Genomic DNA, 17838 nt, shown 5'->3' with positions numbered 1-17838 from the left:
GCATCGCCTCCCGTGAGAACGCTACAAAGGCCGCCGTCACGAATACTTCACTTAGGGCGACCCTCGTAGATGAGCACTTGCCGCCTCACATGATGGCGCAGGAACCGACGGTCCGGCCCCGCCGCCGACCGCCGTTGCCGCCCTCCTCCTCGTCGGCGTGCAACATCTGCGCCTCGCGGGCCCTGCGCCTGCGACGGCGGTGGCCGGCCCCGGTGGTCCCTGCCTCCTCGTTGGCCTGCATGTAGTCGGCCCACCGGCGCTCGAGGCGGTTGGCGGCGGCGAGGTCGCCGCGGAGCACGCGCTTCATGTGCTCGTCGACCGTCATTTGGAACTTGTAGAAGCACTTGAGGCTGATGGCCTCTGCCGAATATGTAAACTTGCCGATCTCGGACATGGAGGGCTTGGTTTGGGCGTTGCGGAACAGGACCTCGCGGATGCCGGTCCAGGTGACGTTTTGGCAGTCGTAGATAACCATGTGGAGACCGACTCGTGGTTTCGGCTTCGCCGCGGCGCTCTGGGAACGGTTGTTGACCATGTAGGCCGCCTCGGCGAGGACAAGATCGCTAATGCGGGTGTTGTCGAGGTCCATGGCTCGGAGGTTGACGCAGTTCTTGACGACGGGGAGCACGCCGCTGTCGCCGAGGTTTTCGCAGTAGCTGATGGACAGATGCTCTAGCCGTGGCGCACAGGGGGCCTTGGCCAAGTGCTCAGAGAGAAGGCCGTTGGTGAGATCCGACAAGTCTTCCATCTCGAGGTGTGTGAGACGTGGGGTGGATGCGAAGATGGGCTCCAGCGCCGCGTCTGTAAGTGCGGTGCAACCAGACAGTCGCAGCCCCTGAAGATCCGGAACGTTGTATCCCAGCGCCTTCACGCCCTGGGTCGTAAGGCGGGAGCAGCGGCTGAGGTCGAGGTGGCGCCATTTCCTCGGAGGTACGACGGGACGGTCAGTAAGGATGTCGATCTCGGGGTCCTCTCCGTGGACCATAACCTTGAGCGCGCGGTCGTTAAGCTCGGCGCAGCCGTTCAGGACCAGCCTTTCAAGGTTATTCGTCTCGTAGATCGTCTCGGCAACATCGAGGTTGTCGAAACCCCTAACTTCTCCTGCCCGCAGATCCTTGAGTCTGGGACACCCCACGAGTACTGCCTTGATTCCTCGTGCGTCCATGTGCACGCACCATGATACGTTGAACATTTCCAGCTGCGGGCACGACTCGGCGATGATCTTGCAGGACATGTTGGTTACTGCTGTCAATCCAGTCAAGTTCAGGTGGGCGAGTTTGTCGTTGCTCCTCAGCAGGCTGTGTAGCGTGTTGCGTTGGAAATTGCGGCATCCCTCCAGCGTAGCGTTGACCAAGTTTTTGCAAGCCTTGACAACCACCTCGGCCCGTTTGTAATGTTCGACCTGGACGCAACCTCTGAGGTTCAGGTCCTTGATGAAAGGACCGGCAGCAACGATGATTCTGGCGAGTGATTCGGCAGGAATGATTTGGTAGAATTCCGTGGCATCGAAGGATGTCCACAACTGCCCGTCGAAGCAGATCTTGTGGAACACCCTGCTGACACGCGAAGCTCGTACAAGCTCCTTGGGTGAAAGGTAGGAGAAGATTTGCACACGCATCTCGTAAGGCATGTTCTCCCAGAAGTTGAAGCCGCGTTTGGGAACCGCCGGGTTTGCGATCTGGATCTTGCTCGTCGTCCTTAGGTCAGACGGAAGTCCAATGGTCTGGGGTACCGGTGACTGCGACGCAGGAAAGACATTGTCGACTCGCCGGATAGCCAGACGGCCGTCAATGCCCACAAACTGGATGATTTCGCTCGACGGCGTTCCTGGGACTGAGCTCGAGGCGCTGGCGTAGCCAGATGCTGTCGCGCCTGCGGGAAAGTAAGAATCGCCACTAAAAGATGTTCCGGAGGTCGAAGGTCCTGCCAAGCTCACGCAGGAAACGTTCCCACGCCCGCGTTGGGGGTTGCTGTGTGATCTTGAGCGGCCGGTCCTGGACAGCGAAGGTGAGGATGACATTCGCTGTACGCCACAGAGCACACGGTGGCGGCCCTTTGTCTTGCTGGCTGGCGTCGAGAGACCGGGGCCTTGTTCGTCGACCACTTCCATGGGAGTAGGCCCGGCGGTGATTTCGGTAGTGTCGGTCATGTTGGACGCTCGATAATGGCCTCTAGGGCAAAAAATATATGCAAAAGACCGACCTGAAGCGGGAAAAGGAGCTTCGGGACTACAACAGGGAAACCAGTAACCTCAACGGCCGACGTTTGGCTTTCAAGGTTGCGCAGCCTTTCTCGTATTCTCTTTGCAGGTGTGGCAGCGCGGGGCAATATGAAGCTGAGCTCGAAGGTCTACTCCGGAAACCCTTGTGAGGGCAAAGCGCTCGAAACAGTTGGTGGCAAGATACTAACTATTTCATAGCGGTATGTCGGAAAGACGCGGGAGTAAATTTCGAGACAGCTCGAGAGACAGACCAAGTCCCTAGGAAAGCGGTTGAGGCATAAGAGCGCGAATAGTCGGGGAGAGGATGCGGTCTTGAATGCTCGCTCTCTGCTCTCTATCTCTCTGAAGGGGGGCAGGAGCGGAGGGGTGGGCAGGGGTTCTATGGGATCTCCTATGAGAACGGGTGTGAGCCGGCTATCGATGATGGAGGTCAGCCGGTGCAGGTAGCGGGGTGTGGAGCCTCAGAAGGCTGGAGGAAGGGGACCTTACGGGTTGGGGCGGAGCACATGGCACACCGAAAGCTCAAGATATCATGGCCTGGTATTCCTGTGTGGCAGGTCACACGAGCAGAAGTCCGGGGGAGGGCACGAACAAGGCTACAAGCACGAGAGACGAAAATGAGAAGGTGAGGGTGAGGATGGGAGCAGAGGAGGAAGAAAAAAAAGATGGAGGATGAGAAACAAAAAAAGGGAAAAATCGGCCATTAGCAAAACTCGACCGCACTCGCACACCGCACCGAAGGGGACGGGAAGCAGCAACAGAAGCTTAAAACACGCTCTGGACCGGATGCACAAAACGGCCCTCACACCCCTCCATGGCCGCCATTCCCCTCTCCCCCATCACCCACCCAGTCGGCGGAACAGGGTCCCTCCCTCCTTATCGATGGGCACCGAAAGATCCCGGCTCGCCATACACGTCTCTCACCACCCACACCTACGGCCTTACGGGTCACTCTGACGGTCGACGGTGCCAATGCCAGACTCGCCTCTGCCCCCCAATCCTTGGTATGTACCTTGGGACGACGGGGTCTGACTCTGGAAGGTGGCCACTGGCCCTAGAACACTGACAAGACCTTCGGTATCTCGGCTGCGTTGGGCCAAGACTTGAGAAACAAAGTACCAACGAAACCTATCAGGATAAAGCTCCCAGCTTCTTCTTACCTGCCTTTCTAGCTAAGCTCTAGACCATTTTGAAGCTGGAAAGCGGCACAGCGGCGGAGAGGGCCTGGAAGCAGAAGACGACGCCCAACGGAGGCGAGGACTAGACTACAGATACAGTGGGTAACTGGTCTGGCCTAAAACCCTCCGAGAGGCAAAGAAACATGCAAAGTCGTGACTGGTGGCCGATACGCAGCAAAGATACCTCTCAGTTATCCACCTGATGCGGGGCCCGTGGCCCGGCGAGAAAGAGCGGGCGGGTGGGGAACGTCGAAGGACGAGGGGGAAGGCGAGGGGCCCGCCCGGAGTGCAGACCCTCTGATCTGGACCAATTAATCCGGCTGTTGGAGAGAAAAGGTGGGTCTCGGATGATCTGAACCCCACTACCCACTACCAGTCAGATCGCCGCTGACTGACACCACAACTTGCCTCCAAGACCCCCCAAACCGGCGAGAGCCTGACTTGAGCACTTGCCCAAGTCACCATCCTCCCTATTTTTGTGGCACCATCACCGGTGCTTTTCCCGCCATCTGGTCAGTCAAACAATGCAAGGTCGGGTCTTGAGCAGCCAGCAACACCGTGCTCATGAACACCACCGATCCTACTGCATGGGAACCTGCCCAAAACCACCATGGACTTCTGCGAAAGACGCGCCACGTAGGAGGAGCTGTACAGCGTGCAGGCAGCTCACCGCAGGGTCCTCCGCCTTTGGAATTTCTAAGCAGGGACCTGAGCATCACACCTGCAGGACGGATCCTGTGTAGGTACTCCCCCAACGTCTATCCTCAGCTCACTAGCGTGTTGGCTGGACCCTTGAACTCTACACTCCTACCACAGACGCACTTGGATGTACTGACCTGCAGCACGGCACCGCCGACCGCTTCTATCAATAGTCATTGGAGGAACTCGACTCGTACCAAAGAACCGGTCCCCAGTCGCTGTCGCTGTGGCCGGTACGTCTTTCCGTTTACTGCCTGCACGGTGGCAGCACCGTCCCTTGGGCTTGTCGTCGAGGTATCTGCACTCGTGCCACTTGGTTTGCGGGTACATCTGGCGCATCTCCATCTGAAGTCTGAATTCGCCAACCCTGGAAGAAGATGCCGGTGGTCCGCCTCGAGAAACATTCAACCGAAACAGACTGACTCGATACAGTTCGCTTTGAGCACCTCGAGGCTTGCAAAATACATGTTTCTGCCTTGCTCTGCCAAGGCTTGTGCCGTTGAATCAAACTTTCAACCGGGCCCTGCTGCGAGATGTTCTATACGTACCAAAGCTCACTCTTGAGAAGGTAGTGATGCCCCAGCCTCTCGGAGACTACGAGCGATCCGCGAGGTGTGTTAGAGAAAGCATTTTGTAGGGGTCGAAATCCGTTTTTCTTGGCCCGTGCCGCAACCGAACGGTCGTGGACAAGAGAACAATTACTCCTCCAAACGAAACCGAATTCGACCTTTTTTGGCGGGGCTGACTCTCCCGCCTCCACGTTAACGAGGGACTTGGAGCAAACGAATCTGTCTTGAAATCTTTTTCTCTAGCGATCCTCGCCGCGCTCCTTTCTCGGGGTTCGGGGCGTATTGCTGGAGATGCATATGCTGCGAATCTTAAGCTGCCGCTGTTCCAGTATTCTAGCTAATGGACGGGCTCGGGACTGTTCATCCGAAGCTTGACCGAAGCTGACATTGCCGCGCTTTGTCGCCAGAGCAATCCTCAGGTCTCTTCTCTCCACGGTCGCAACCGCTTGGCAGATCTCCATCAAATCCAACATGGCATTTTTGACACCACGACTGTTCTTACACGGTTTCTTGGTGCCCTGACCTCGTCCTGTTGATCAAGCGCACTTTCAAGTACCACCACACAGACTGGTCCGATCGGCTGACGCTTTCACGCCGAAAATCGGGAGCCAGAGTACTGCCACATATCAGGCGACTTGGGTAGGAAAGATAAGGACGTAGCAGGCGGTGAGCCACGCGACACCTTCCCACCAAACGGCCAATCTTGGCGAATCCCGAACAACTGCATTTCCTCGCCGCCGACCGGCCTGCCAGTACCGCATCGTGACATCGCGTTCGAGATGGTGTTTTCCTTGAGACGACCCTTGCCTGACTGTCTTCGTCATACGATCTCATGATCCAACTGTCTCAACCATCCTGAGCCGTCCAGCCAGAGGAGAATGCCTTTCGTGAACCGTCGAAACAACTACTGTGCTTGGCGTGTTTGTTGATGGCCTGTCGAAAGGTGTGGTGGCCGTCTCCGAGTCCTCGATCTGAACGAATCGGAGTGCAGCATCTGAAGGCATCCAAAGGTTTTTGACGGCAATTTTCTTGTTGCCCTACCTCGATCTTTTAGCTTTCACCTTGCCTCGGCATCAAATACGGGCGCTCCTACTAGGTAGGTATGTAAGAAAGATGTGTGGGCACTCTCAGCCACGTGCCGCCCGAAGTTCCGGTACTATGTAGTTCAACGATAAGATATGGGAACATCACGATAATCCGGATCAGGGGGATAGCTCGTGGAGGCCATGGTCATGAAAGCTGCTGCGAAGATGATCTTTGAGCATTAATATCCTGCAATAAGCCAGGAAAGTGAGGCCAGCTCGCCCGGTATCTTTCCATTCAGTCAGCCTTCCATGCTTCTAGAAGAAGTTTAAGGCATTTTCAACCTTTGGACTCAGCGGCAGGGCGGTTATGATCCTGTAGGTACCGGGCATGCCAAACGCGGGATGACAATGGCAAGTGTTGGCCGAAGTCCATGACGCCAAGTTCCCCGTTGACAGTCTTGCTTGTCTGCTATTCGAACCATTCGCGGTGCGGGCTTGTGTGCAGGTAGCCTGTTGCATGCCCCATGGGTAGGAAAGGATATCACATGAGTCGTGCGCATTCAGGCCATGACGTCTGCGCATCCTGTTTGCGAAGCTCAGCTTGTCAGAACTGCACACAGCCGACCACTTCAGCGCCGAAACGGGCCGCGACTGGGTGTTAGGAGGGCGTTGCGGCACTTCTTAAAGTCAAGCGTGATGTTCAAGAGAGCGGAGTATGCTTCTCCACTCATCGCGAGGATGAATCCAATCCTCGTCACAGACTCGTGGCGATCCGCAATGCCATGCCCACTTGCCAATCCGTTTGCATCCTGCTTCTTGCAGACAGACCGAGGCCCCTACGGTGGGCATGGCCGAGTTCTCGACACAGGCGGATATCGACTGCTACACCGACAACAAGAGGCGGATGCAAAGAAGCTAGCCTTGTATTCTAGATACAACCACGGCTTGACCCGCGGCCTCAGCACTGCGGAAGTTTCTGGACCCACGCAACTCCCTGGAGAGCAGTTGCGTTGTCGACGTCGTCGTGGAAGGCTGTATGCAGGGGTCCGCCCCGTCAGCCCGGCGGTTGGTGGGCGGACGATGGAATGTTTGTTTTGTTCCTTCGGCCGCCCGTTTCCCCGTCCAGTGCCCCGTCGGGTTCTACGACATGCAGCTGGCACCGCGGCAATTCGGTTCGTCTTGAGCGGTGATCATCGTTACTGCACCGGAGGGGCCTGCCGGGAAGTAGTGTATACATGTCTGCTCAATCTGGGCCATTGTCCAATGACCTGGTGGGAGGTCTTTGGGCAGATCTGAATCTGGGCAATGATGGCTTCACGGGCGGCGGCCTCGGCCAGCACGTCGCCGGGCTTGGCTGCGGCACTGTGACGTATCCCGGGCACGTAGTCCCTTTTTCTCGAGCGTGGACCCCGGGGGATATCACCATACACTAGATTGGTGCCGGTCAGCATCGACGAGGCGGGTCCACCGTTGGGCCAAGCTGCGGAGCTGGCTGATTCACGTGCTGCGCAGCTTCCCTCCCGTCTTGTGGCTTTCCCTCTTGACGAGGACGAGGTAGGGGGAGAGGTAATTAGCAGCTCACAGCGTTCCCGGTTTACAGTGGGCTTTCACAGCGTCACCCCCCAGCATACCTGTGTTGCCCCCACTTCGCATCCCTCTCAGGGGCTAGTACCGCACGCCAGCTCTCCCAATCAGTGTTGCAATGGCTTGCTGGCCCTGTAAGTCAAGCCTGTAACTCATACTGCGTGCCCACCCAGAGCTGCAGAGGGCTGCACAACGTGCGGATTTTGGAGGGTTTTCTTGAGAGGAGAATAGAGGGTTTCTATGAGGCAACTAGGACACACAGGTGCAGACGCAGAATGGCTAGTAATTAGAAGCTGTGGACAGATGCATCTCAAAATTTTCGATCACCAGAAAACAGCCAGCAGAGAAAGTGGACTTTTTTTTTTGGGATTTTTTCCTCCTTCTTCCATCCACCACTGCCTTCTTCACCCCTCTTTCTCCCCTCTCCCTCACTTCGCCAACTAAGCGAACATCCTCTCTCTCTCTCTCTCTCTCTCTCTCCCTCTCTCTCCCTCAAGGTGACATTGAGCTCGTGCTGTCTCCGTCTTCCTCGTCACCAACACTCGTCACCGCCGTCGCCCGCCATCCCCCTATCGTCCGTGACTTGACGCCCGCTACTACCCAAGCTTCAGCATCGCTGTTTTGGTTTAACAAGGGGACACTTCCTGGCTTCTGGGGCCTTGCTTGTCGCTACCTTGCGGACAAGCACCTGCGGCAACACTGTGGACTAAAGATTCGAGACCGAAACCGCACTGAATCCCCCTCCCTTTAGGATTCTGCCACCACTTCTCAGTCAGTCTTAGGTCATCTTGAACGATTACGGCAGACAATCCTTTCACGCGGCCCAGACGCACGTGGGTCGGTTGCTAGGTGTAAAGCTAGTCACTTGCCTTGCTCTCGCCTGCTTTTCTTGGCCCGACTCTCGACGCCCGCGCTTGTCAACGGCACAAACAGAGAGAGTGTGTGAGAGAGAGTGAGCAAGTGAGCGAGCGCAAAGCAGGCTGCACCGCACTGGATTGTACTGGACGAGAGACAGGACATCCGGTTGCGGCATTGACGCCGGCACTGACACTGACTGGCATTGGCATTGGCATTCTTCTGGCATTGGCGCTGGCACCGAGGTGGCACTAGCACGGGACGGCGAGACGACTCACGTTCCCTTTCTTGGCCCTTCGGTGAGTTGAATTGGACCGGACTGGGCCTTGACCTGGACCAGAACCAGCACCAAGACAAGAGGACGAGACGCTTCGACTTTTGTTGCCTGCGTCGGTCTCCTCTCTGGTCTGCTGCGCTTTCGCTGTTGCTATTGCATTGCATATCGGTGCCGTTACTGCTACGGCTAGCTACTCACTGCTGCCAGCTCTCATCCACTGCACTTTCACCATCACCATTTCCGACTGCCGTCGGACCATTCCATCGATCTTCCCTCAAACTCTCAAACTCTTGTCTCTCTCTCTCTCTCCCCGCGGTCCCTCTCGCTATTTTTCCCGCTTGTACAGGACGGACCACCAGCAAAAAATACGACCAAATATTCCTTTTTTTTTTCAACCACTCCCCAGTCGATACCGCTCGCACCCTCATCCTTGTGGCAAGATTTGCCCACCGGAACCCGATCTACCTTACCTCTGACTGCCCCCAAACCTTGCCTTACCTACCCAGAGGTATTGTATCTTGCAGGCGTGTTTTGCATCTGTACCTCATTGCCTACTACCTTAGCTGGAACAGCCACCGTTGTACAGCACCAACTACTGTCGGGCACCACTCATTCGTTCTCTCTCCTACGACCAACCGTCCCAGACAAGCAGAGCCGAGCCACCGATCAATACCTGTCAGGCCGACCTCTTGCTCCTCGACTCGACCCCGCCGAATCCGAACCTGCATCATCGAATCCGCCTCCTGCCCGCATCTTGTCTATTACCTTGCCAATTATCCGAGTCGACTGCTATTCTACTTTCCAATTATGCTACAGACGCATGGGGGACCTCACAACAATGGTACGTCTTCCCGACCACGCAAAACCCCCGTCTCCGAAGCACTGCGGCCTCTCTCTGACCTAGACCTCTCCCACGGTTGCAGGCAACGACAAACACCATGAAGAGTCTCGAGGAAGGAGCCGAACCCCGACGACCCAACTGCAGCTCCCCAAGAACCGAAGCACCGGAAACCTCGCCGTCATAACCGACAACGCCGGCCCCGGCCGGATGCGCTTTTCCTTCGATGCCGGCTCAGTCGCCGAAGGCAGCGATGCAATGCCAAGGTTGGTACTTCACCTTTGGATACATCCCGATGCGTTCTATCGATCCGGCAAAGCTGCCGCCGAGTTGACGATTTTTTTTGGTCTTCGATGGATGAGGTTGTTTTGGGTCGCCAAGGTAGTCGTCTCGGCGACGAAACACAAGGCTGTGAAGAATGGGGCGCGACACGTCCACGTGGGCGCATTGTGGCCTGCAAGGGATAAAGAGCGGTTCCAAATGAGACGATCAGTTGCAAGACGAGGCGGGATATGCACGTCTGAAAGAGCTGGCGACAGATACATGAATGGACTTTTTTGCTGGGCACCAAGCCGGACGGATGTCACGGGTGCAAGTGCATCGCCGCAACAGTCACTCAGTGGCGGTCGGATCATCACATGGCAACCCACAGTCATTCGAGGCATCGTCGCTGACAAGGTCTTTAAAGCCACAGATCCTCCATCGTAACGGACCACGACCATGGCCTCGGCCTATCCGGATTGCGTCGAATTCGACAACAGCCCTCATCGCGAGCCCCTTCGAACCCCGCATCCAGAAGCTCCTCGATCGGCCTGTCGAGGTCAACGTCCATGACAACACTACTTGCGAACCCTCCCGGCATGCCCTTCAGCTCGCACCCTTCGTCACCCAACTTCTCCGAAGACCTCTCCCGCTTCCCTTCCGAGTCGTTACACTCCTTCTCCTTCGCCCACCAGTCCGAAGAATACATCCACAACCGGCAGAATGTCCTCAAGCGATCCATAGAGTTTATGAAAGACAGAATGGGATGGTCCGTCTCACCCTCAAATGTCGCACTTGCAAGCGCGCAGGCGCGAGCGACGGGTGACGTCGAGACTCAGAACATGCTCGACCTGCTGGCTAGGGCGCAGCTGGTCGGAGCGGGCAACCTTCCATCCATGGACCAGTCCCTCGTCGGTCCTCTGACGGGGCCCCCGCAAGTTTCGGGGGAGAACCTGTTCGATGCGAATTTCGTCCCGCGAACATCGAGCCCCGAGCCTCTGCGGTCACCGAGCACGTCTCCTACGGCCACCCATTTCAAGACACCTTTCTCTAGAGAAGACAATTCAAAGAAAACCACACAAGGTGAGACACAAAAACCCCCGCGGGCGAGACCGAATCGGAAAACTCGAGCAGAACGCCAACAAACGAGAGCGGAACGACGGCCAAATCGTCTCCGCCGCCGTCCCGGAGACTCAGCTTGAAGCGGACACTGACGGATACGCTCCCGGTCTCGGTCCACCAACAGCTCATCGACACCATGGCGCAACCGTACCTGGCAAATCAGGAAATGGTTACATCCCCCACAACCGCACATCCCTTGTCAGGGACCATGCCAAACGCACTCGGGCCGGCCGTCCATGGGCATTCGACGAGATGGGTTCCGGCAGCGCAGGCCATCTTCACCACGGAGTCCAAGCCGCCATGGACGATCATTGCAGCCAACGATCTCGCCTGCTTGGTTTTCGGTGTCACCAAGGCAGAGGTCCGGAAGATGGGCATTCTGGAGGTGGTTCAAGAGGAACGGAGGGCTTGGTTGGAAAAGAAACTCTTGCAAATGGATCCCGAGGATACCATCAAAGAGGCGGAAGACATCCCACAGACGACGGTACATCCACCGACTCCTTCCACATCCTCGCTTCTGGGTGGGCGAGGTGGAATCACCGCCCAATTGCTGAGCAAGCCTAACTCGCGATCGCAGCCACCGAAAGCCGTTGCACGGAAAGCTCAAACCGTCCACAGTGGAGACCCGAACCCACCCAAACTTAGAGGAACTTCGCGGCACCAAAGCAGTCGATCCAGGGGTGTTCTCTTGTGCGGTGACGTCGTTCCAATCCAGAAGCGAAACGGTGCCACGGGTTCCGCAAGTCTCTGGGTAAAAGAGAAGCGGATCGGTCTCATTTGGGTCCTGGAGGAAATCCACGAAGACGTTGCTCAAATCGAACTCGACGACGAAGGCATCATCCAAAAGATTTCTGGCGCCACAGCGCCGATTTGGGGCTTTGAGTCACTGCAGTCCGGAGTCGATGTCGGCAAGCTGATACCACGCATTCCTCGGCAAGGCATCGACCCTCGCACCGGCGAGGTGGACTTTGCGCAGATTGCCAAGCGTAGGTACTTCACATGCCCGAACCCAGCCAAAGTCAACATTCCCTGCACTGTCGAGCAGGTTCGGGGCAAGACAGAACTGCGCGTCTCGAGCTTTCCACACATCGCAGGGATCATCGTAGTGGACCCCGAGACTCTGAAGATCCAAAGCTCCAACTCGGTCTTCTGCGGTGCGCTGTTTGGGTATGAAAAGCCCGACGGCATGGCCATTGACTCGTTGGTCCCCGATTTCGAGAAGATCCTCCATATCTTGACGGAAGAGGACGGCGTACAACTGCAGGACGGAATTGTGGTACCAGAACACAGCTTCCGCCGGGCGTCGGCGATTCTGGGTCTTCGAGAGAACCGCCCCGATGCCGCGGCTAGTTTCTTGCGGCCGGATGGGCTGCCGGGTAAGCACAGGGATGGTTCGGAGCTCAAGATCGACGTCCAGATGCGGGTGGTCAGGAGCGCAAAGCAATCCACGGTAATTCAAGAGACTGTCATTGAGGACGAAGACGAGGACAAGGGCGGGGAGAACCACGGCGACTCATTCTTGATCCCTCACTCTGAAGTGGTTTTTGCCCTTTGGATCACCTACTCCAGGCACATGCACGCTGCCAGGTCCACCCTCGGTGTGACGTCGGCATCCGCCTCTGGAACGACAACTCCCTTGCATCAGCCGTCGCCTGGGCAGACGCCCGCACACACGCCAATCGAGATTAGCTCGGATTCCGATGAACCCAAGCCTCGAGCGTCGTCGTCGACTGCGTCTGCCATCACCAAACAACTCAAAGAAGTCGCCATGACGGCTGCTGCGAAGTTGACTGGTGGATCGCGATCCGAGAAGAAGCAAGAGAAGGCCCCCGTACCACAAGTGATTGAGCCGGCTCAGCAGAAGAAGTCGATCGATGACTTCCAGATTATAGAGGACATGGGCCAGGGCGCCTACGGCCAGGTCAAGCTGGCCAAGTACAAGACGACGCAAAAGAAGGTGGTCTTGAAGTATGTGACGAAGCGGCGCATCTTGGTTGACACGTGGACGAGAGATCGCAAGCTAGGCACCGTGCCTCTGGAGATCCACGTCCTTGACTATCTGCGACGCCCCGACTTGCGACATCCGAACATTGTCGAGATGGAATCGTTTTTTGAGGATGACGTGAACTACTACATTGAGATGGTGCCCCACGGATTACCGGGCATGGATCTTTTCGACTACATTGAGCTTCGGAGCAACATGGAAGAGGCTGAGTGCCGGAGCATCTTCGTCCAGGTCGCCAAAGCCATCGGTCATCTTCACACGAAGGCGCTGGTAGTCCACAGGGACATCAAGGATGAGAACGTAATCCTCGACGGCGAGGGTCATATCAAGTTGATCGACTTTGGAAGTGCAGCGTACATCAAGAACGGCCCCTTCGACGTCTTCGTGGGCACAATTGGTTGGTCGAACCTTGCCTGTTTGTACTGAGGTGATAGACGCTAACCATGACACAGACTACGCTGCTCCGGAGGTGCTCGCAGGCAAGCCATATGGTGGCAAGGAACAAGACGTGTGGGCGCTTGGGATTCTGCTCTACACGATTATCTACAAGGAGAACCCATTCTACAGCATTGACGAGATCATGGACCGAGATCTGCGCGTCCCGTGGACGATGAGCGACGAGAGCATTGACCTGGTACGCCGCATGCTCGACCGGGACGTGGCTGCGAGGTACGACATCAACCAGGTTCTCGAGCATCCTTGGTGCCAGGAGGTTGATGAGGAGGACTGACGGAGAGCAATGACATGATGACGAAGGAGAAACGGGCATGAGGCATGGGAAGGGAGCTAGGCCCATTTGGGGCCACGGAGCAAATTTGGTCAAGATACCCTAAAGAGCAATCTTGAACAGCACGGCTTCTCGTTCGAGGGGGAGCCGGACGTGCTTAGAGAGAGCCATTTGACGCAACAAGACGTTTTCTTCTTCTTTTTCTCCTATAGTCCGTGTGATGACTTGAGCTGGTCTTTCAACATCGGGGTGCAAGACAAAACGAGCGTTTTCGAAAACAAGAAGAGGAAGAGGGGTGGGGAGACAACGAGCCCGGCTCGAATTCGACTGGCGACTCACTCGACTTGGGGCCGGGGAGCGGGCGGAAAGGCCCGTTTAGCACAGGGCTCTTATGGAGTTCTGTGCCGCGTCAGGTAAGTCAACGACGGAGGGGATCCATGGCGAGCTTGGGTTTTTCTTTCGGTTTGCGGGTTAGATTAGAGAGGAGACTGGCGTCGTGAACAGGGAATACAAAATATGAATCATTGCACCGTGTCTTGATCGTCTCCCCTTCGTGTTATCTAGGTGTATGAAGTTAGGATGATGAACGTCCCATCTCGGCAGCCGTACTCTGTCCTACGTATATATGTATGTGTGGACGTGAACTGGTGGGATTGGGTCTGTCGCTTTCCCCAACCGTACTTGGGACGCCGGCAGGATGACGTGATGGATGTGTAGACTTACTGACGATACTAACCCTGGAGCGATTCTACCGAGACGATCATTATGTAGGCTTTGCTATGTATTTCAGTATATAATAACTCGGGCCGAGGTGCAAGAGGGTGAATGGTCCGAGGGGATCGAAACCGGGGATCCCTTCGGGCAGTTTCAAGACTCATGATTTCCTACACATACAACGCGATCGACCGGAGTGCTTCCTTTAGCACACTCTAGTTGGACTCCATTCACCATTCGACACGATACTGGATCTTGCTGCGCAGACTGCTTCTGAACGAGGTTGGCAACCACCATGACAATTTGCCTCGTCCATTTGAGCATACTGCAAGAGTACAGGTACAAGAGAGCCAATAACTACCCAGTAAGCCATGAAAAGCCCCCGAGCTCAACACATGGTTTCTTTTTGCACTTATGGCAAAATCAGGAACACTTTGTTGTTGGTATCTGGCAGCTGTCTCGTATCAAGCTCAGACCCCTCAAGGCGCTTTTAGATACTTCGTGATGCAATCTAGAGCTGGATTGCCCATGACTTTTTTATTCAAACCCAAACTTGAGCCATTGCCAGACTCAATCAAACTTGCCAAGTCGGACCGTCAAACAAAAGGTGATCTCGTAATGGTGGAGGAGTCTTGAGCACCTCGTACGTGTCGACGCCCGACACTTTGACGGCTTCTTGGTGTCACGATATCTGCCGTGTGTATTCTTCAGGAGCTGGTGTGAGTATCTGTACCACTGAGGACGCCCACACCGAGAAAGATTTACAAACGTCAAAATGCAGGGACGAACACTCACTGGCAATGAGTGACATGACTGGCTTGTACTAGTGTATTGTGGCCGATGGCGGGGTACATTACTATTGAGCAGGCGGTCACAGGTTGCGATGTACCCCCGCAGCCCCACCCTGGCCCTTCACTGCTGCCCCTCCACTGCCTGTGTCCCAGGCCTGCTGCCAGACTCCCTTACCTCATCAGCGTATCTCACGCAGGGTACGTAACTGTGGTACTTTGGCTTGGCCCAAGCTTCCGCCATCGCCTAGTTCCTCTCCAGCCACCTTCAACTAACTACATTCCAATCGACCGCCAACCTGCTCGCGTTTCACTGTGTAAAGCTCTTTGAGTTTCAAAGTTTCGACCTGGGATGTCAGACCCGTTGCCTCTGTAGCGCTGCAGTCAATAGGCCCCTCAAACCACGGCCTTCTTGCTACGCGATGAGAACCCTCGATGAAGCCCAGTAAGTGCCGTGCGCGTGGCATCATCGCGAGCTCTGACATCATTTTCACTGGCTAATCTAACTCCCAGGACGCGATGGGCCGAGACATTGAAGAATGCCGGGAATTTCTCTGAGTTGCAAAATGCAGTCAGGTACAATGGGCCTTCGAGCCCATGCATCACGGGCTTCAGGTCGGTGTGCTGGAAGGTCGGTTTGAAGTCGAGGCCGTTGATGTTGTCTCAACGCCGAGCTGACGTTCGCTTCCCAGGCTTTCCTGCTCCTGCAAGACGTCGACCCCTCAGACTGGCTACGTCACGTCTCCGAGCTGCGCGGCTTTTACTCTCAGCGACGGGACCACTTTCTCAAGTTCATCAAGCACCCAGAGGAGCTGACCAAGGTGGCTGTTGACCCGCTGACCGACGACCCAAAGGTCCGTATCACGGAGCGTTTCCCTATGCCCGTGGTCTTGAGCTCACACCTTGCCGCAGTCGCCGTGGAACACTGTCCGCCAAGATGAGATCATCAGGGCGGAAATCGCGCAGGATGTTCGTCGCCTGCCAGACGAACCCTTCTATCACGAAGACCGAACGCAGACATTGATCATCGATGCGCTGTTTGTTTACTGCAAGCTGCACCCTAACAGCGGCGGCTACCGTCAGGGCATGCACGAGCTTCTGGCGCCGATAGCATATGTGATGAACCAAGACGCGCTTGATCGCGAAGCTATCACATCCAGCGGCCAGGAGGCTGATGAAACGATGCTTGGCATGCTTGACTCGTCTTTTATTGAACACGACACGTTTGCGTTGTTCTCCAAGATCATGGAGAAAGCCAAGTCGTTTTACGAAGTCAAAGATTCCATTTCAAAGGCGGCGTTGGCATCCGCGTCCAAGGATCGCGTGGAATCATCGGCCATTGTCGAGAAGAGCAAGTATATCCATGAGGTGTGCTTGGCAAAGGTTGACCCAGAGTTGGCCAACCACCTCAAAGATATTGAAATTCTGCCGCAGATCTTCTTGATGTAAGCATCTGTGACCCGTATGTTGTCGCCCGGTACTAACAGGATCGGCCCCTAGTCGATGGATCCGCCTTCTTTTCGGTCGCGAGTTTCCGTTCGGCGAGCTGCTTGTGCTTTGGGATACCCTTTTCGCGGTCGACCCGTCTCTAAGCTTGATAGACCTCATTTGCGTTGCGATGCTTCTCAGGATTCGTTGGAGTTGTGGGTTCTCGACAAGTACTTGTTTCACCTCTACTCTAGCTAACTCGTTGCAGTACTCGAGGCAGACTACTCCGTTTGCTTGCAGTTACTTCTCAAGTATCCCGCACCAGAGGTCCCTCATGGACCTCACACGTTCGTGGACGATGCCGTGTACTTGAGAACACATCTTAATGTCTCAGGGGGGGTCTCACTCCTCTTGAAATACACAGGGAAGATGCCAAGTACGACGCAGTCAGCGAGTAGTTCGCGGCCCACGACGCCAATGGGTCAGGCATTTTCGTCTTTTAGGAATCGAACCAAAGGTGGTCAATCGCCGATTCCTTCGGCAAGCAGATTCATCCAGCAACAGGGCGGGGTGGAGGCTCTATTCCAGGGTGCTGCAAAAAGCATGCTTGAGCGAAGCGAGAAGCTCGGTATCAACCAAGCCGTGCGTGATGCAATGGGCGATATCAGAAGAAACATGCAGGGCCTGAACGAAGTACGCTACACACCTCGCACAGCAAGACAGCTACTGGGAGACGACTCGGCGACACAGGCCATTGCTGCACTGGAGCAACGGAACAAACTGCTGGCAAACATGCTGGACGAGACGGTTACAAGCCTCAGATCTTTGGCCACTTCGAACCTCGACGACAAGGTTAAGACCCTGGAGCTTGTTGAGGTGGCAGCCGCCAAGGTCCAGTTCGTGAAAGTCTACCTAGAAGACCCCACGATCGAGGTCCCGGACTTGGAGGGCTTCACTAGTCCGCCTCCTGAAGAAGCGAGGGGAGAAATCTCGATGGACGTCGAGCCAGACGGCAAGGCTGCTCTACAGGCCGCTGCTGCCGCCGAAAATGTGGCAGGCGCCATCTCGACGCTGTCCCTGGCGGACCAAGGGAAAGTCAAATCGCCAGCTTCGACATCACCGCTCCCCGAGCAGATGGACACCACACAAGATGCACCCGCAGACAGACCTGCCGAGCATCCATCAGCGACGGTATCAATCCCGAAATTCGGAACCCTTCCCCCAAAGCCAAAGGAACGTCCTCAGCCGCCGATTCCGACGCGGTCAACCCTTGCCCAGTCGTCCTTCTCGTGGATGCTTGAGCCGGACCAATCGCCGCAGTCCGCATCGCCGCCGCAGATGCTGAAGTCGAGCTCCGGTGGCGCACACCGGAAAAAACCCTCGGGAAATATCAGCAGGGAGCGGAACGCCTTTCTCTTCGGCGAGGTTGTCGCCGATACCGACGATCAGACCAAGCCAATCAAGTCCGATGACATTTTTGGGCTGCAACCCATGGAGAAGCCAAAGTCTCCATTTGCATGATGATTACGAGAACACGTTGTGAGAGA

General features: G+C 55.9%; 3 protein-coding genes across 3 annotated transcripts; 2 read left to right on the top strand and 1 right to left on the bottom strand.

Annotated features, from left to right (window-relative positions):
- Window positions 1–85: 85 nt before the first annotated feature.
- Window positions 86–2149, bottom strand: ColSpa_04187 (F-box/LRR-repeat protein 2; the record flags this gene model as incomplete). Its single annotated transcript, XM_049270399.1, has 1 exon — window positions 86–2149. The coding sequence occupies one exon, from the start codon at window positions 2147–2149 to the stop codon at window positions 86–88; it is 2064 nt and encodes a 687-aa protein (XP_049126356.1).
- Window positions 2150–15285: 13136 nt separating this feature from the next.
- Window positions 15286–16312, top strand: ColSpa_04186 (TEL2-interacting protein 1; the record flags this gene model as incomplete). The annotated part of the gene is made up of 4 exons (XM_049270398.1): window positions 15286–15308; window positions 15377–15482; window positions 15556–15717; window positions 15776–16312. The coding sequence occupies 4 exons, from the start codon at window positions 15286–15288 to the stop codon at window positions 16310–16312; spliced, it is 828 nt and encodes a 275-aa protein (XP_049126355.1).
- Window positions 16313–16894: 582 nt separating this feature from the next.
- Window positions 16895–17812, top strand: ColSpa_04185 (uncharacterized protein; the record flags this gene model as incomplete). Its single annotated transcript, XM_049270397.1, has 1 exon — window positions 16895–17812. One exon carries the CDS (start codon window positions 16895–16897, stop codon window positions 17810–17812), a length of 918 nt encoding a protein of 305 aa, XP_049126354.1.
- Between the last annotated feature and the right edge of the window lie 26 nt (window positions 17813–17838).

Source organism: Colletotrichum spaethianum (genome assembly GCF_022836535.1).
Source record: "Colletotrichum spaethianum MAFF 239500 DNA, contig08, whole genome shotgun sequence".
Classification (NCBI taxonomy): domain Eukaryota; kingdom Fungi; phylum Ascomycota; class Sordariomycetes; order Glomerellales; family Glomerellaceae; genus Colletotrichum; species Colletotrichum spaethianum.
Note: the sequence above shows the minus strand (reverse complement) of the source record. Positions and strands in the feature narration are given on the sequence as shown.